The sequence below is a fragment of the Triticum urartu genome, chromosome 4A, assembly GCF_056163025.1.
Source record: "Triticum urartu cultivar PI428250 chromosome 4A, HENAU_Tu73, whole genome shotgun sequence".
Lineage (NCBI taxonomy): Eukaryota > Viridiplantae > Streptophyta > Magnoliopsida > Poales > Poaceae > Triticum > Triticum urartu.
This window is the reverse complement of record NC_141876.1, coordinates 534,459,918-534,478,211: the sequence shown is the minus strand read 5'-3', so window position 1 is coordinate 534,478,211 and position 18,294 is coordinate 534,459,918. Positions and strand designations below refer to the sequence as shown.

The 18,294-nt window shown below is 47.0% G+C and overlaps 1 protein-coding gene across 2 annotated transcripts; it reads right to left on the bottom strand.

Annotated features, from left to right (window-relative positions):
* Positions 1–839: 839 nt before the first annotated feature.
* On the bottom strand, positions 840–16,235 carry LOC125552564 (QWRF motif-containing protein 2). 2 transcript variants are annotated; one of them, XM_048716165.2, is made up of 7 exons: positions 16,052–16,235; positions 4,033–5,324; positions 2,977–3,096; positions 2,732–2,848; positions 2,567–2,656; positions 1,439–1,546; positions 840–1,355 (listed from the first exon to the last, which is right to left on the bottom strand). In XM_048716165.2, exons 2-7 carry the CDS (start codon positions 5,173–5,175, stop codon positions 1,284–1,286), a joined length of 1,650 nt encoding a protein of 549 aa, XP_048572122.2. In that variant the 5' UTR covers positions 5,176–5,324; positions 16,052–16,235; the 3' UTR covers positions 840–1,283. The 2 variants fall into 2 exon arrangements, with proteins under 2 accessions (XP_048572122.2, XP_048572121.2); XM_048716164.2 differs by lacking the exon at positions 16,052–16,235 and having other exon boundaries at positions 4,033–6,222.
* Positions 16,236–18,294: the final 2,059 nt, after the last annotated feature.

The window sequence follows — 18,294 nt, the reverse complement described above, 5'->3', positions numbered from 1 at the left end:
AAGAAACCGTGAAGTGGTACGGGCGCAGGACGAACGTCAGATCGCAGATGGACGGTATTGGGAGCTTCGCCAACAACTGCGAATTCAAACTTAACTAAATCTATGTCTGCATTGTTCTAATTCTTGAGATGCTCGCCGTTAGGTCCTGACACCACTCTCTTTTCTTTTAGGCAAGAACATGACACTCGTAGACATGATGTGCTGATGGGCTGAGGCTTCAGCCTGCTGCCTAAATTACACATGGGCATACGACAAAGACCTGTTTTTTCTTGAAGATACAAAGACCTGTTTTTGTTCACGCTGTAACGCCCAGAGTTCCAGAGCCAACAAACGCCTCGGATCCCTCCGTATCACGGCACTGTTTTTACGCGCAACGCTGGCGCAAGGGGCCGCCGGTCTTAAATCGCCGTGCGCCCCTGTCGCCGTGCCCGTCGAATACCGTCGCTCTCCGGCGGAGGCAGCCGAACAGGACGGTTGGTGGGCACGTACGTTCGCCGCGCGTGGGCAACGGCCAACGGGGTACGGTGGCCTTCTCTGTCGGTTTGCCTGTGAAGTGACATGCCGCCAACCGGCGGACGCGGACGCCGTCCGGGCCTTCCATTATGGTACGTGCCCTACACACCTCAGCAGGATCCAACATCCCGTACCACATTTAACATGCCACACATATCTCACGTTACCATTTCTTCTCAATTACTGCATCAGGATGCAACAACCGCTCAGAGTCAGAGGTCCATGCAACCAGCGTAAGTACCAGAGTTTCGTTACAACAAGCAGAGAGAGCACTTCACGCTTCCAGGATTAACAACGCAGGCACATGCAGCACGAGCAGGTCATGATAAGGGAAAACAAATCTCCGCGTTAATCGGCCATGAAAACGCCTATATCAAACAGACAGTTGTTTCCATTCCCAGAATTACAAACCAGCACTCGAGCACTCAGCACGCACACGACGACAACAAGCAAGCTAAGCTTTCTCATATCTACAGCAAAGCTTATCTTTTGGTCAAACACTAGCTTCTCTCTCTGTATACACCCGCTGCAAACAAACCGCAGGCAAAAGAGGGGGGGGGGGGAGGCCATTCTATGGTGATATGCACTCGAAAAAAATTACATGAATCAGCTACACTCAGCAGGATCGGTCGAGCGGATTAGGGGGGGACACACTTCACACCCAACAAATGGTTACAGCTTTATTACCTGTCGTAGTAGTAGTCTCCAGTGAGGAAAGATGAGGCCGTGTCATGTTAGTAGTGACCACCAACGTGGCGACGATAACTGATCTACCACTGTGTTTGGAGGCTCTGCCTTTGCTTTCGCTGCAGCAAGTGAGTTTTCAAGCTGCACTGTTTGACCTGCGTTGCAATGTATGTAAGGTTAACAAGATTATCTAAACAATGTCCAGAACTGAACCAAAGGTCATAGAAGTGCTCCCTACATGTATCGCTGCCACCGTGGACAAGAGATCCCTTGATTGGTCCAACAGCATTTGCTCTTGTGTTGCAAGCTTCGCAAGCTCATACACCACCGAGCTTGTCCCCTCCACCTGGGTCAATAAAATTTATGACAAGTTAAGAAATGGGAGATTGCCACAAGAAACTCATTGACATGACACGAATGTCTTGACAGTCCGCTTATTGTTCAAGGCCATGTAGACATCAAGTGTAATTACATCCTATTGCCAGGTGTTCACAAAAGAGGCAAGCAGACAACATTCAATATCGACAACAGAACTGTAGGTCTATTACAGAACGCAGGCCTGTTTTTCACGCAGACTGTCAAGTGTAATTACATCCTATCTGTCTATCTTAGATCTGCATTTATGAAGAATCAATATATTAGCAGAGAATAGCTGCCCACTTGTCATTATGTATTTATAACAGGGATCAGAAAGCAATTAGCGCATAGATCCAGATTGGAAATTAGAGCTCATACTCAAGACAAATCAGGAACTAGAAGAACAGACTATGTCATACGACCTTAATAAGCTATATAAAAGAAAGAAAAATATCACTGAAGTGTGTTGGTCTCAACTTATTTTATGAACTGTTCCGGAAAAATATCTGACAGAAGTAGGAATTTTGGTCCGAGGGAACGATAAAATAGGGCAAAAGCTGGTTAAGACGAAAAGGATTATTAAAATCCACCGCAATACCGAACAGAGCCTTAATAAATACTCCCTCCGTAAAGAAATATAAGAGCTATAAGAGCGTTTAGATCACTAAAGTAGTGATCTAAACGCTCTTATATTTCTTTACAGAGGGAGTAATAACTAAGAGGTGCATACTAAGGCATAGTGCCAAAGCTTATCTTATACTCCCACCGTCCCAAAATAAGTGTCTCTTGTACTAAAGTTGAGACACTTATTTTGGGACGGTGGGAATACAACACAATGAGAAATCAAGAATAAATACAATTTTCTGCATTATCAGGGATGGAGCTTATATTTGTGGACTTATTGTAACATAAAAATGATGAGTTCATTCTTGACAATTTGAGATTATATAACAACCGAAACCAAGGAAAAGAAATGTGGATTGAAGCTTTGCAGGATGTTGGAATGCACCTTTGACAACAAATTACACATTGACGATGCCATTGTATGCATTACATCAACCGCTGAGTTAACAGACTCCTTCACACCTTGGGCATCAGCCTGCTCAGAGATAAGCAATTGTTAGCTTGCGGAAAACAAAACGAGTCAGCTAAGGTTTGATGAGAAAATTCCCACCTTTGCACCACCAACAACCGGAAGACGGAGAGTACTGGCCTTTAGTGCTTCAATTGCTGCTGACAAAGAACTTGAATGGTGTTTCTCGACATGAGACCACTCCTCTAGATACGACATCTGAACATGTCAAATGAAAGCTGTCAGATAAATAAGCTATACAAAGTAAATAAAAGGAAAAGAAAATCATATACAAACCATAAAACAGTAAAAGCAATAAGATAAGCTATGTAACTCGTATCACATACCTCTCCCCTAAGAATAGCAAACAGCTTCAGTTTTTGTTTTTGAAGCTGGAGTTTGCACCTTTTCGAACTGACATTGTCACGCAACTTTGATATTTCCTTCCATGCACTGTGTAGGGTTTTCTGATGAAAAAAATGAGATAGGAAACAGTTGTTATAATAAAAACATACTGGGCCTTTTCCGATTCTTTTACGCATAAGCATATAATTATGCTGCAATGTAAGAAGTTTCTAAATACAGTGCAGTTTCATCAAAAGATAGCTTTACAAGTACAAGTGATTAAACATCTCTATATTTGCCAATTTTAGCGTGCATATCCATTTGTTTCAGATAATATAAACTGTATTAACTGCAATTCGTTTGAGATGGATAATCAATCATCATTAGTATCTCCTTGTTCTCATAAAGTCTAATAGCTTAGTCAAGTTATTTATGACAATACATGTTGAGCTGTGATCCATACTTTGAATAGGGCCTAGATGTTAATGAATAACCAATCTTAAATTTATGCTTTCATACACCCACAATTGCATGCCAGTCTACCCGCGCCTTCAACTATGTCCATCAAAGTTCAAAACAACAAGTTTAGCTTGATTCAACAGACCGGCGCAAACTTAAGTGATGATGGATACTTTATACATGTGAAATGCATTGTGTTCAAAGATTCTCCTTATCTCCTCTATCAACAATCAGAGATAGTATAGCTAGGATCGCTACATTTGACCGAAAAGGGTTGGATATGTTCGCTTTACAAATCATCTGCTAATCAATGTAGACTGAAAAACTAACCATTATCCTGAAAAAGGCAGCTAGCAAATACTAAATGTCATAGTGATCAGTAACAAGTCCTAGCATATTATCCCAGAATTACCCCACATTTGCAGTAAAAATATTAAGCAAGCAAGCAACCACGACAGCAAAATTGGTTTTGTTAACTAGTGAAGTGCTACCTATCAGAGGCACAAAGTGAAATCTTAGAGTGAACTTAGGTTTTACAACAAGCTATCAACATTTGAACAAAAAATATATACTAGAAAAGTTCATAGGTTAAGATTTACCTCGGCAGTGAAGCTCTGCACCAGAAGGGTTGCATCTGTCCGAGCATTGATGCACCGCCACTGCAAATGCTGGTTGTCCAGCATTCGCAATCTGTGTGCCTCCTCAATTCTGTTCTCCCCCTTCTTTGCCCTCCTCACCTCTGCAGCAAAGCTGATGATAGATGGCGCATTTGCTGCCGTCTGAACCATGTGCCCATTTGGTGATGCCTCCCCAGCTCGCCCCCTTGATGGGCTCGCCGTCCCCTTGCTTCCTCGGCTTGGAGACGGGGACCGGCCAGGCAGCCTCGGTGACATTTGGCTGTCTGAGAACGATCTCCGTCCAGACGACTGTTGCGGCAGCCCTGCGTCCGGAAGCCTTCGTAGACGGCTGTTGGTTTCCTGCCAGAACCTCGCTGGCACGCTGATGCCACGGCGTGGCGGATCGCCGGCTCCCGAGTTGCTACCGGAGGAGACACTGTCGGTGTCGGAGGCGGAGAGGTCAGGACCAGCGGCGGCGGCATGGTCAGAGGGGGAGAAGGAGGTGGTGGAGTCGAAGGCCATGGATCGGCGGAGGAGCTGGACGGCAGCCAGGATGGAGTCCTTGCGGTCGAGGTTGCAGTCGAGGCTTCGAGCGAGCGGGTCCGACGCCTTGGGCTTGGCCGCGGGCCATCGGTGCTGGGGCCGCGCGTTCTCGGCCTCCGGCACAGAGGACACGCTCTTCCGCCGCTCCGGCGTGGGGCCCCGCCGGCCGGCAGGGGAGGACGGCGACGCGGCCCGCGGCGCGCGCGACGTCTGGTAGAAGAAGGACTCCCCCTGGAACGACACCGAGAGGCTCCGCATCGTGGTCGCCGTCACGGTCGCGGCCGTCGCCGCGGCCACGGGCGTGGGCGACGTGGCGTGCTGCGGCGGGGGAGTCGAGGAGCGGCCGCGCTGCGCCGACAGGGAGCGGCGCGACGAGGCGGACGAGGACGACGAGGACGAGGTCGACGAGGTGGAGGAGGCCGGCGAGGCGGCGGAGGCGAGGTAGCGCGAGGAGACGGGCTTGCTGCCGGAGCGCGCGGGCCGGCGGGGCGCCGCGGCGCCGGAGTTGGGCTTGTCGAGCGCCGGCGTGAGCGGCGGGCGCGACGTGCGGGCCGGATCTGGCGCGGCGGCGGCAGCCACCATGCCGTGCCGCGGCGGCCCGATGGCGCCGGAGATCTGGCCGCCCGCGCCGGCAATGCAGCTCCCCCCGGCCCCAGATTCGGCGCGCCCTCTACCTCTTCCGCCGGCGGGCGGCGCCCCTCCCGGATCGACGTGGCGACGCGCCTCCCTGCCTGAGAGGAGGAGGAAGGATGAGGCGTGGTACGAACTCTCGATGCAGTGTAGTTACAGCATGGGCGGGGGGTTGGGGAGCGCGGACGGACGCAGAGAGAGAGAGGTAGAAGAGAGAGGGGGGACGAGTGAAGTGGGGATTTTCTGCGCCTCCTTTCCTATTTCCTTTTCCTTTGGCCGCTTTGCTCTTGTTTTACTCGTTTTGTATTGCGTCTGGGGGATCTTTGCTTGGGAAGCTCTCTGCCCTGCCGTGTGCGCGCCCGTGTGGCCTTCCCCCACACTCTATCTACTGTGGTGTGCCCATCAAGCCAACCTTTTTCTTCTTCTTTGATTTGATTACAATGCTTTTTGAAATAAGTTTACTTAGTTTTTTTAGTAACAGCTTCTAAGTGGGGTAACTTGGAGAATGGCCTTTGAACTTTCGAGAAATGGGCGTTTGAGTAATAGTTTTTCTTCTGTTTGACAATGTTGAGCAACAGCTTATGTCTGAAACGAATGATAGCTACGGTTTAATAGACTACTAGGAGAGAAAAGAATGAAAATAACAATTGAAAAAGGTGCTTCATCTTGTCAATTTGTTACTTAAGCTGGAAAGTGACGTTCCCGCAGATGCTTGAAGCTAGCTAGCTAACGGATGCAGATTCCTTGTGTTTCGTCTCGTCAAATGCTTTCGTGATTTTCTTTCACTCGTGAAAATAATTCCACAACCAACTTTGATGGCCTTGGTGGGAATGAGGTGCGCAAAAAGAATGAAAATATTACAAGAAATGTTGTAATGTTCGGTAAATCTGGCCAAGAAAAAAACAGAAGAAAAGTTGCACACAATGTTGTGATACTGGCTTCTCCCCAAGCAAAATTGGAAAGCCAAAATGAAGATAAACAAACAGGAGAGAGAGTGAGAGAGGGAGAAAAAGGCCAAATCTATAAAATAATAAATGGAAGCAGACACGAGTGCTGGATATGACCTAGTGGGAGACCGGGAGCCGAAGTGTTTTTGGGTAGGTTAGCTAAACTGCCATTGTCCAACTCCTCTGCTGCTACTAGCTACTAGTACTTCCTCTAGTTTTAATTACATCTTGTGTCCTGGTTACTACTACTACATTGTTTAATTTGGGTGCTTGTTGGTGTATCACGGAGGAACGAGAAGTTCTTACTGGATTTGCTTTTGCCTCTTTCGTTTTCGGCGCAAGATCTTGTCCCTTGTTCGAAACGTCACATGCATGTATGTAGAACAAATCTCTCTTCTGATTAAAGGTGATTGTTTGTTGCACGATAGGTTAAGCAGTACAATCATTTCAGCTTGCCCTCTATTTATGTGAGGTGACTTCATAGATTTTCACAAATGCTGGCTACATTTCATTGGAATTTACTCTACTACAGTGCATTTATGATTGATCAGGGTTTCTTCTCGTATGGACCTTGTCTAAAATGGAAAAAAAAATGTGCTGACCTATAATATACTGATGCTCTAGAGAACCGACATTTTTAAAACATATATGAAATAATTTGAGTCCAGGCTAATATTTATTTTTTCATTGAGTCTTATTTTTCTATGAAATATAGAGGATAGGAAGATTCCGTTCATAGGAATAGGATTCCATTCCTACAAACCAAAAAGCTCTATAGGAAATTTTTCTATGAAAATCCTATCCTATGAAATTCCTATAAAATTCTTCCAAATCAAAGGAGGCCTGATGCTCTAGAGAACTGGCATTTTAAAAGCATATATATGAAATAATTTGAACAATTAAACCTCAAAAGACAGTGGCAACCCACCATGTGAGATGAACCAGCATCATGAGCTAATCAAGTGGCACTTGCGGTGACGATTTGACGGGTGAGATCAATGTCCAGTCGGGTATCCGATTTGACGGCCGAGATGACACGACTCCAGCTCTAGCTAAGGCTCGAACCGCATGCGCCATGCGGTATGGTGGCCGGCCGGTTCAGTGCTGAACCCGTGATGGCTACTTGCCATCTCAATTTATTCCTGAGCTAAGCTACATTTAGGTTCCTTCAATTAAACGTAACAATAATGGAGAGACGTATATGTAGTCACTAATCACAACCACAAACTCAACTTCCTGGGAAAATAATAATGCGTCCATGACCCACCTTAACAACTCCTCACAAAGACCCTCAAAAGAAGAACTCCACACAAAGGTTTGGTGTATGCCGTAAACAATTTTCCCGAAAAGGGACTACGTCCTAAGCAAGACTACTATAAACAGAAACATATGAGATGACAGTGTATAATTCTCAATTCTTCTCTTTTGCCAAATGCAAAAGTAACGGATGGCACGCGAAAAGGCAAGCTAGCATGCATGTGAAGTTGTTGTTTTGCTAAAGAAACGTACCATATGGGTTTTCTTTGTGGACTTTTTGCACCGAAAAATATGCAGATGAAAATTCTTAAATGGGTGCACCAATGGGCACCCCTTTAAATATGGGGCGACGGATACTACTGAAATGACAAATCTTTTGTGATATGATTGCATATATGTGACCCATGAGGAAGATCGTACCACAAAGTCAGCATATTGCACCACTTATTAGTTGTAGTTGGTTGGTTTCTTTATGTCAAAACTGCAAAGTATTATCATGACGCAAGACTCTTGCGTAGTATTGCCTATTGTGCTGTGTATGTACGTAGGTATGAAAAGGAAAGTTGGGCTGTACGTATACATAGGGAAAATAAATAAATAATAGTATTTAATTAGCTGGTTTCTTGCTAGATCAATTCGAATCCACTTTGCTTTTGTTGGTAAAGGATATGTGAAACTTGCGAAAACATTCCAACATACTTTTCTCCGAGTTACAGTTGAAATTATACTACCGTAGGCTAAAAGTTTAGACTATCAATGATGTTTTTCTATTGCGCAATTTTTTCTCTAGTAATACTAATTGCTTAAAGTAACAAATCAAAATAGCATTACACTGCACAAGACACTTTAGCTCCATTGCACACCAGTACTAAAAATCCACATGATACTAATAATCAGTGTCATTTTCCCACCTTTCTTTGGTTGTAGGTAAACAGTAGCTATTTAAACAACAGCACGGAACTGCATCATTAGCTAGGCTGCTCAAATCACTCTGTTATATATATATACGCATCATCTCATGCTAAATATAGCAGTCTCGCTAACGAGTCCTTCTCAGGCTCGGCCTTTTCTTTTTCCTAATCGCGTGGTTGCTTAGCATCTAACCTTCCGATCGAGCCCTTTCTGTGGGTGTGTTGTTTTCCGTCCTGTCAGGGCCAGAAGGCGCCACTACATGCTAGTACATGGCCTAGTGAAACATGTCATTTTTATTCCCTTTTTGACCTGGGTGAAACATATCATTGGGAGATAGTGGAGGCCTCCATATCAAGTAGCAGTGTTTTTTCTAAAGGTAATCATGATTCAAGAGTCACTCTCTCCCCAAAAACACTGATATTACGGCCGAGTGTCCACCCATTACATACATACGTATTACAAAAACAAAGGATACTGTGCTCCCTAATGAATAGAAAAATCAAAAAAAATAGTAAATAAATTTTAAAAATTGTGAATTTTTTTGTAGATGTTCGTATTAGTGTAGCAAGTGTGCTTGACAATTTTATTGTCATATGGGAAAGCAGTGCTTTGTCAGTGAAAAAAAAATAAGTGGAACATTTAAGGTAATATTTGGCGTTTGACTTGGGGGGGGGGGGGGGGGGTTTCACTGGTCAAAATGCTCAAGTTTTTCCCATAAAAATTTACATGTACCATTTGGATGTGACAATGGACATATCTATTTTTTATTTTTATTTTTGACATTTGTAAAATCCATTTTTGACACGTAGGAGCATGTGCTCCCTAGCTAGAGCCAAAATGGATTTCGGTATTACATATTTCATTTAGAAAAGGATGTGAGCTTCTTACGTGGGCAGTAGTCCTAGCGCCGACACGGCACCCTTCTCCTCCGCCATCCACTGTATCTTCATTTTTGTAGTATGTGTTACATTGTGGTGCCAATGTGTGCCGTTACATGAGCTGTCACTATAACTACCGAGTTGATATTTTGTGTCAATAGAGGGATATGATGACATGGCTGTTTGCTTTGAAACCAAACATGCCACATGAGGTTCAAGTGCCAAACTGCCAATCGCATGTCAAATTCTTTCCCCCTTATCTTAAATCGGTAACCATAAACTATGTAGCATGCTCCAATTGGCCTTTAACCGCTCGTAAGTTATTTCACCATTGGCAAACATGAAAATCACACCGGCATTTGTGAACCCAAAATTTTCAAGCCACGTGTGAAATCCATCAATTTAATTTCACCCGGACAAATGTAGCTCACCGGACTCGGCAATGCTTGGTCATACTAATATATATCGGCATGCCTTTTTCGGGGCAATATAAAAGGAAAAAGTATAGTGTACGTGGGCATGCAGAGCTGGGGGAAAGAAAGATACAGCAGTCATGCTCAAGCAACCGGCCGGTCGGTCCAACAAGACCGTACGCAGGCGCGTGCGTACCCTCCGGTGCGCGCCGACACGTCGTATTACCCGCCAAAGGCGGGCACGTCGCCGTCCAACGGAGACGGGGGAGCCGCGCAGACGGCGAGCCGTCGCGCGCGCGCGTACGTACGTACGTACCTGCGCAGGGCGGCAGCCGGAGAATACAGTACGACGTACACAGTAATTAACACAGTTGCATCTCACTTACCCATCACAGATTCACAAACGCGTTGGCACGGAGTACGTTCGTTCCTGCGCGGGACGGCATAGGATCCTCTGCTTCAACCACGTCTTATCTTACTGGAGTATACTCCAGTGCCAGTGCGCGCTACTTTCCTGCGTTAATTACTGTACGTGCTTCAATTAAAAATGCTGTACGTGCTAAGTACCTTCAGACCTGTGCCTTAATCTCCCATTTTTTTTCACGTGATGCGCTCGTGTGTCATATTAAGTCAACCCTACGAAGATGCAACTTACTCCCGGGCTCCCATTTTGCCCGGGCAATCACAACCCTCAAATTCAAAATCTTAATTTCATGCAAAGCCTCGCAATTTTCTTACCGTAATACCATCATATATAGATAAAAAAAGTGATACATTCAGGAAAATGCGTACTATCCTACTCCTACCTCCATGAACCCTTGCCGGAGTTGCCAGCCTCGTGGTCGTCGGCGGTGGAGAAATCGAGAGCATGTCCTCATCGTCGGCATCGTCCGCGAAGAACTCACCCCCGCTCGATGTCGCGGAGGTAGATTTGGCGGCAGTTCGCCACCACCATCCACTCGGACTCGAGAATAGAGGGAGGGGGGGGGGGTGTTCTCCGCGAACATGGGTGTTGTCACAGACGAGCTCGGTGAGTCGGCCTGGAAATGTGCCTCTGCGGCGAGGTGTTTCGGCTCCTCGGCTTGGTCGAGGAGGAACTGCTCATCCGCCTCCTTCATCAAGAGGTGGTAGATGTCAACGCCCCCAGTGGTCGCGGCGTCCGCCGCCGAACCCGGGAATGGGTTAAACATACATCTCATCTTCATCATCACCATCCATGCATGCATCCTCCTCACCTTCCTCTGGTCTCATATCCAAAGAGCTCAGAAGTAGGCTGGCGCCATGCCTCTACGATGTGCATCTCCGCCACAAGCTCTGCCCCGCGCACCGGTGTGGGCATCTTGTAATTAATAATCTTCTCGCATCCCATGGAGAACGACGGGCACGCGAGATCGGAGTAGACGACGGGGGCGTGGTGGCAGCCGGACGGTAGGGGGAAGTTAGGAAATGAGGGCCGCTAGGGTACTGTCCGGCTTTAATATATAGCCCGGGGTTGACCCCTTAGGCGGCACACAGGCGCGGCACCATAATATGAGGCACCAAAACGGTAACCTCCTGGGAGACCGTTGGGTTTTCCGGTGCATCCTACCGGCCAGTCCGGCGTGGCGGAGGTGTCCGTGTGGTCTCAAATCCGTTCCACATATGAGCTGAAAAATGGGGTTGCCGCATAGTCTAAGCATGTGAGTTAGGTTGGGTGGCATTTTGGGGTTTGGGTTGTCCCTCCCGAATATATCAGTGGGCTCGTAGGGGTCCGGCTGGAGATGCCCTAATTGGCATGGTCCTGCTTGTCCGCCTCCACCCTCAGTCACTTTTGAACCTTATCTCAGTAGATGCAAGGTCTTTAGTGAGTTCTGCTCGGTTCCTCTACTCGGTCCTTGTCGTGATTCAAATGTCTTCAAGTATATTGCTAGTCTTTTTTTTTGACAATTGTTTTCTTATAAATTGGTTGACGCGTGCAATTTATTATTGTATATTGCTACCTAGTCCTTCTACACCTTAGTTGTGACATCATGACAAATTTTACCACATTTAGGAATACTTACCGATTTTACCTTGAATTGTGATCATGTGATAGCTTTTACCCTATCTTACCATCGTTCCCAGTTTGAAAAGCTAGATCAACTGTTAGAAGAACATCAGACATGATTGAGAAGACAACTCAACTGCATGCATACTCGTTATAAGCATACCAAATTATGTCAAATTGGTTTGAAATCATTCAATTCAGTCAAATTATATTAAATTCTGTCAATCTTGCCGGAAATGTGTAGTTAGTTGCACTAAACTACCATCAGCGAATACAGACACAAGTTGGCTGCCTAGTCAATTGCCACATCATCCTAACCCATTGATCCACCTTATCAATTTTCCATCTAAAAAAAACTAGGTGAAAACTATCAAAGGGCCATAACTAAAGGATCTGTCAATATAATTTAAATTCTTTGAGGCCGAGAGTGGCTGGCCTTCTTCCTTCTTTCTTCTTCTGGTACGATGTCTAATTTATTTTCTTCAATAAAAGATGTATTTTATTATTTTCTCCGTCCCATAATGCAAGACGTTATTTGATATTAGCATCAAAAGAAAGATGACCTAAAATCCCGTCGAAGTGAACTACAAGATGCAGCACTAACTATCAACATCAACCACCACTAATGACAGCATGCTGTATTATCTAAAGTCAAAAGGAGAGAAAATAGGTTTTGTATTTGACAAGAAAGAAGCAGTATTTTGCGTTGTACGCTAGCTATCGGTGGCGATAACAATCTTTACTCTGTACACGCACACACACACACACAAGCACAATTAATATACGTGCGGTTGCTTGAACGAACAACTAAAGCAGTATGGTGTGCACCGAGAAGCAGCCATAAACAATCCCATGGCCACCGGAAAGTTTAGCTGGGATGTACTACAATACTACGTGCGTCTCATTAGTTGGCACGGTGGCACCCACTGCACCTACGCACGCAGGCGTGTCACGTCCAACGGAGTCTTACGTTACCGATCTGCTAAACCTTTCCTAATTCATCGACGGGGGACGTCGACGGTCGCAATTAATCTCACCCCGAGTTTTTTTTTTCTTTTGAGGATTGACCCCGAGTGCTTGTCTCTAGCCAGACCAGGAAAGGGCAGTGGTTGGGTTCGGGCCGACCCAGTGGGCTTTGCCTGTCTGAGCCTAACCAATCCGAGAGAGAGGCAGCTCTCTCTAAAAAAAACTTGGCATTCATGCTTTTTTTTTTTGCGGGTAACATTCATGCTAGTTATTCCTAGGTCAACCATACTTGGCTACACCCAGTAGTCAGTACGTGAAGTAAGTTAGTTACAGTGGGTACAGTAAGACAGCAGTGCAAGTGCACCTACCTTTGGCCGGAAGCTGTACCAACGGGAAAACGCCATGGCACGGCATCCCCACAGGCCACGGAGACGAACGTAGCGTTGGGGTGGGTTGGATGGGTGCGCGCGCCCGTGGCCGTGGCCGTGGCGGAGCGGAGGCTGTAAAGCGGAGCGATCCAGCCGGAGCCTCCCGGGGTTTGTCAGTTGTCACGCACTCGGCACAAAGCGCTCGTCTTTCGGCCGCCTTATCGCGACCGGCACCGGCATCCGTCGCCTCCTCCGCGTCCGTCCGTCGGGCACGTTCTCGCTGGTCCCCCTCGGGCCGGTCTTCCTCCTCCGCACCTGCCCGCTCGCCTCGCCGGACAAAAAGGCCGCTCGCTCCTCTGTAAAGGTGGCGTTAAGAATTCTCTCTCTCTTCTTTCGAGGAGCGCAGCTGCCGCCGGCCATTGCCGTTGCCCGGGCCTCCGGCTCCACGGATCAGGGGACCCGACCAGACCAGCTTTGCACTGTAGTAGTCCTGCAGTGGAAGCAGCTACGTATAGTACTTCTTCGATAGCTGAGCTAGCGCGGCGGCGGTAATAAAGACCGGCTGTCCTGTCACGGTCGCGAGTGGCATGTCGGCTCGCAGGGCCGACCGCGGCGCAGCCGAGCGGGAGATCCGTCCACGGATTGGCATATCCATGGGCCATGGCAAGGCATCAACGGGCGAGAGAGCGACGGGGAGGAGTGAGGGAGGAAGAGAGCGTCGTGGCCTTCCATGCCGGTAGAACCTGGCCCCGGTCTGCGCCGTAAGCGGAAAGGATTGGGGCAATGGCCAATGGGGGCTCTAGTGCTCTCCAGCCATACAGACTACTCGACTACTGCGTCGGCGGGGGACCAACGGGGCCGGCGCACATGCACGTAGAGGTAGAGAGCCATGGCATGGAGGCAATCGAGATTACTGGACGGAAGACGGAGCCAGAGACAAGACACGCATGCTTTCTTTCTCGAGTACTGGTACTGGATTGAGTACATGTCTGGACCACCGGCCACCGCGCTCGCTAGGCTGCGCTACGCAGCTCCCTTTAAATGGCCGGGAGCCTCCTTGCCGTTTTCGCCTCTCTGTCCGCATCTGCTGCCGCCGGGTGTGCCGGCCGGTCCTTGCACCAGAGCGGTACTGCATCGGCATCGGCATCGGCATCGACACTGCTCTCCGCTTGTTCTGAATGCTGGGTTTGTCTAGTGATGTGACGGTACGAGAGTAACGGAGTACGTGCGTGTTACTCGATCACGAAAATGACCATGGCAATTCTGAATTACGGCACGGCAAATCCGCAGCCGACGCACGGAAACGCCATGGGAAACCACGTGCAAGAACCGTATCGGTTTCTGTACACCTAAGCACGTGGGCGGGGCTTTGGATTTTGGTCCGAGAACGGCGAACCGGATCACCGATAGTGTACAGAGACAAACGAGCCGGCGATATTATTATTATTATTTTAAAAAAAATTACAGGCAGAAGAGTACAAGAGAGACTCCGTTTCTTTTCTCTCCCACGGAGCCATGCATGGACAGCGGTAACGACATGAACACAGTACACGCTCCTAGATCTGGGACAAGATGAAGAAATCCACCCCCAATGATCACGGCGATCATCTCGCCGGCCGGGCAGCACTGTACCTCCATCCTGAATCCTGATTGGAGTTCAGTTTGACCATAGCTTAGGGCCTGTTTGGTTTCAATAAATCACCTGACTTATAAATCAGGTGACTTAAAACCAGTGACTTATAAGTCATGTCTGTTTGGTTGTCACCTGACTTATAAGTCATCTGAGCACACCTTCTCATCTTGTTTTTTAATGTAAAGATGATGAGACCCATGCAAAAGGGGGTGACTTATAAGTTTTAAGTTGAGATGGAGCAACTTATGACTTATAAGTTAGGATGACTTATAAGTTAGGTCTGTTTGACAAAACAAGTTATTTTTTGCACTTTTCGACTTATAAATTGATGACTTATTTGAAATCAAACAGATCCTTAGCTTAGCTTGTGTCCGGCGATGATGGACATGGGACGGGGCAGAGGGGAAGCATCATGTGCCCATGATTGTGCCTGTCCATGGCGGAGCGCTCTGATCCCAGCGCGCACACGTGAATCGTGTGCGCATACATTTGAAATACACACGCACAGTCTGTGCTGTAGCGGCCTAAAGACTCTGAATTTTGATTGACGCGTGTGCTATTAATGGTACTGTAGTTAGTCATCATACACTAACACGGTTTATTGTACAACATGGGCTCGGGCGCGGCACATTATTATTCACCAAAAACGTGGAGGAAACATGGTAATGGATCGGTTAAGGTGTGTCGTCGATGGTGATTTATTACAGGGTCTCGTCAGGGTCGTCGATGGATGACGACATGAACTACGTATGTTATACGTGGTTCATCCCCGGACGGTGACAAGGATATGCGACAACAATTGGACAAGTCGTGGAGTATTTTCTCTGGCCTTTTGTGGTAACTTCTTCACACACCCAAAATGAGATTTGCGTATGTGGCATCCGTGAGCTGCTACGACGCCGACGCTGTCCCGAAAGATCCAAAAATAACAGTTCGATAAGATTACCACTAGCAGACCACGTGTTCATCACGACGCGGTTCTGACTTGTGAGGCAGCCAGCTACTTTTGCCAAGAAAGTGTGCTATGTTTGCCGAAAGCTAGGAGGATTTCATCGCCTTTTTACTTTAACAAATGGCCTTGTTGTTAATCACGCCCCACAAGTTCAGTAGCTGAAGATTAACCTCAGCTTTGATCGTCGTATCTGGCTAAAGAAGGATCGAGGAATTGCAGACAGCGTGTAACTGAAGTTGTGAAATGCAGTGCATGACTCCATTTCACAAGCTAAGCTACGACCCAACTTCGATCAGAGAAAAAGTAACAGCAGATGCAGCAATGGCGAACGGTATGCAACATAAGAGAAAAAGAACGTGATGGAAAATTTCAAGATTCCAAACAAAACCGATCGAAAACGAGACTAAGCAAAACTGCCATTACAGTAAGGAAGAACGAGCCTGAATTTCAAAAGGTTGCATGGGTTTCAGTGGTACCTGAGTTGGAAGCGCAATGCGGACGAGAAGCTTAATATTCTTCAGACGAAATCCGGCCTGCCTGCCTGCCTGATGCCTCCCTCTCAGAGACGAGCAGAAGCTCTTGGGCTCATCCTAACAAGATACTAGGCTCCAAAACCCAGCGAGCAGGCAGGTCGAGGGCCCTTAAAAGCGGCTGTTATTTGCCTGCAAATTAAGCTTCGTCAGGCCCCCACTGAGGCACTCAGTTCCCTCCCCCCTCTGCAAGTCTGCATACATAACATACCTTTCCTTGCCCTCCTCCCCCCTTTGCTTCTAAGGAGGATCTGCTCCCATATTATTTTTTCCTCATATACATGTGCTTTTTAATCAGTCAGTCATGGCTCAGCCTCATGGGGCACACTGCTGTGCCGTGTCTTCTTTAATTTACAGATTGGAACAGTGCATCGGCTTTCCCAAAGACATATGTTCTCGCCCTCATCAGCGCCGATTAATCATTGGTTAGTCTGTGTATCTGTGGGTGAATATATCACGTTAGCATTTTGGCCATGTGCTGATGTGCTGATGCATGTGCACATGTGTGTACAAAGGTGCCCGGTATCTGACCGCTGCTCCACTTCGACACAGTATAAAGCGGCAGAATCTTAGTAGAGCTGGACGCTTTTGTACTGGCCACTGGCTACTGGCTAGCTGGTGAAGAAGGTTCCTAGTAGTGGTACACATTGCTGTTTTCTGATGCAGTGAGTATTGATTAGAGGACTGGAAATGGAGGTGCTATCAAGTCACGGCAGTGTTACTGTTCAGTGGCTTTTAACTAACTGCGGCAGCGTTACTGTTCAGTGGCTTTTAACTAACTAGTGCAGGTTCAGCATAGTGGAACAGTGGATGCCGAAGAAAGCAGCCAAATGTAGCTACAGGACCATGCATTACGGCATTGATTAGCATTTGGCGTTTACACATCTCGTGCAGCACTGGCTAGCTAGTGGTTAAGTGGCAGTAGCCCGTAAGTTAAGTTTGATCGTACCGCACTAACCAGTTGCTGCTTACTGCACCAAAATGGTACAATCGCACTGTATAAGTACCTTCAGAGAGAAAATCGGGAAGGGACATGTAAGTCTGATGCAGGAGTACTAGCACTGATGAGTGAGCGGTTAGGCAAAAATCAGAGCTCACAGGATTGTTCTTCATCAGAGAGAAAAAACAGAAAAGAGCTCACAGGTTCGCGCCATCAAAGCAGAGGAAGCATCCAGGGAAAGCAGAGAGGGGGAAGGCATGAGTATCGCTCAAGAGCACATGACTTAGCACTGACTACTGCCAAAAGAATAGGGGCTCAACTGGGCTAAACCCGGGGCATGGCAGGCATAATTGTCTATCATGCCTATGCCTTTGCAGCAACGCAGCGTGACTCGGACGGTTGCTCCCCGGCTTTCAGATAAGGAGCGAGCATCACACGGCGTGCAATGAGACAGCTAAGCGTGCGCCGAGAGCTCGACCGCTTAATCCGCTTACGTCTCCGTATATAATTTGAATGGTCCCAAAATTGTTTGAATTCAGCCAAATTGTCTTTGTCCATGAGTTGTGGCAGGTCATCATTCTTGCTCTGAGTGGCCAGTTGTCCTTGCTTGCACTTGTCATGTTCCATGCTTGGTGCAGAGGATATGGGCGTAAGTGCCATTTGAATGTAACATCAGAGTGAGGTTTCAGTTTCACAAGCTTGGGATTCAGTGCTGCAATTTATTTTGATCGGCTGATTCAGTTCCTGGAAAGGAAGTTTCCGTTCTTTAGGCTTCAGCATAACTTTGCTTGGATCGGGGAATGAAACACTCAGAGAATGCTAAGATGCAGTTGCTTCAAATAAGGCTCAGGAAAAGCAGCATTTTGGCTTGTTTTAGAATCTATTCTCGTTCGAGACTTGAGAATTTGTCAAAGTGGAATCACACTTTCCTCTTTTAAAGCTCTCATAAACGGGGCGGGGCAATGCAACCCTTACCTTCCATGAGACAGATGCTTCTTGTTGGGCCAAGAAAACAAAATAAGCATCCTTGTCATCTGTAATAAGCTTACCGGAAATATATTTGGTACTATTAGTTTCGAGAGTAGCATATACACCATGGAGATCATCCACATATTCAGCAAGACGATGGTACTGATATTGGAATTATCGGCCATGAAGGATATGGATGGGTACATGTACATATTAAGATATAGTACAAAATAAGAAGAAAAAAAGGGAAACATAACGGTTTCGAAAATAAACGTGATTT

Bases quoted from the DNA above. Each gene is read 5' to 3' on its own strand.
- LOC125552564 (XM_048716165.2), bottom strand. From the start codon at position 5,175: ATGGTGGCTGCCGCCGCCGCGCCAGATCCGGCCCGCACGTCGCGCCCG. The intron at 3,097-4,032 runs GTAAATCTTAAC...TTTTTTCATCAG, and splicing joins TGCAGAGCTTCACTGCCGAG to AAAACCCTACACAGTGCATG. The intron at 2,849-2,976 runs GTATGTGATACG...TGACATGTTCAG, and splicing joins TTGCTATTCTTAGGGGAGAG to ATGTCGTATCTAGAGGAGTG.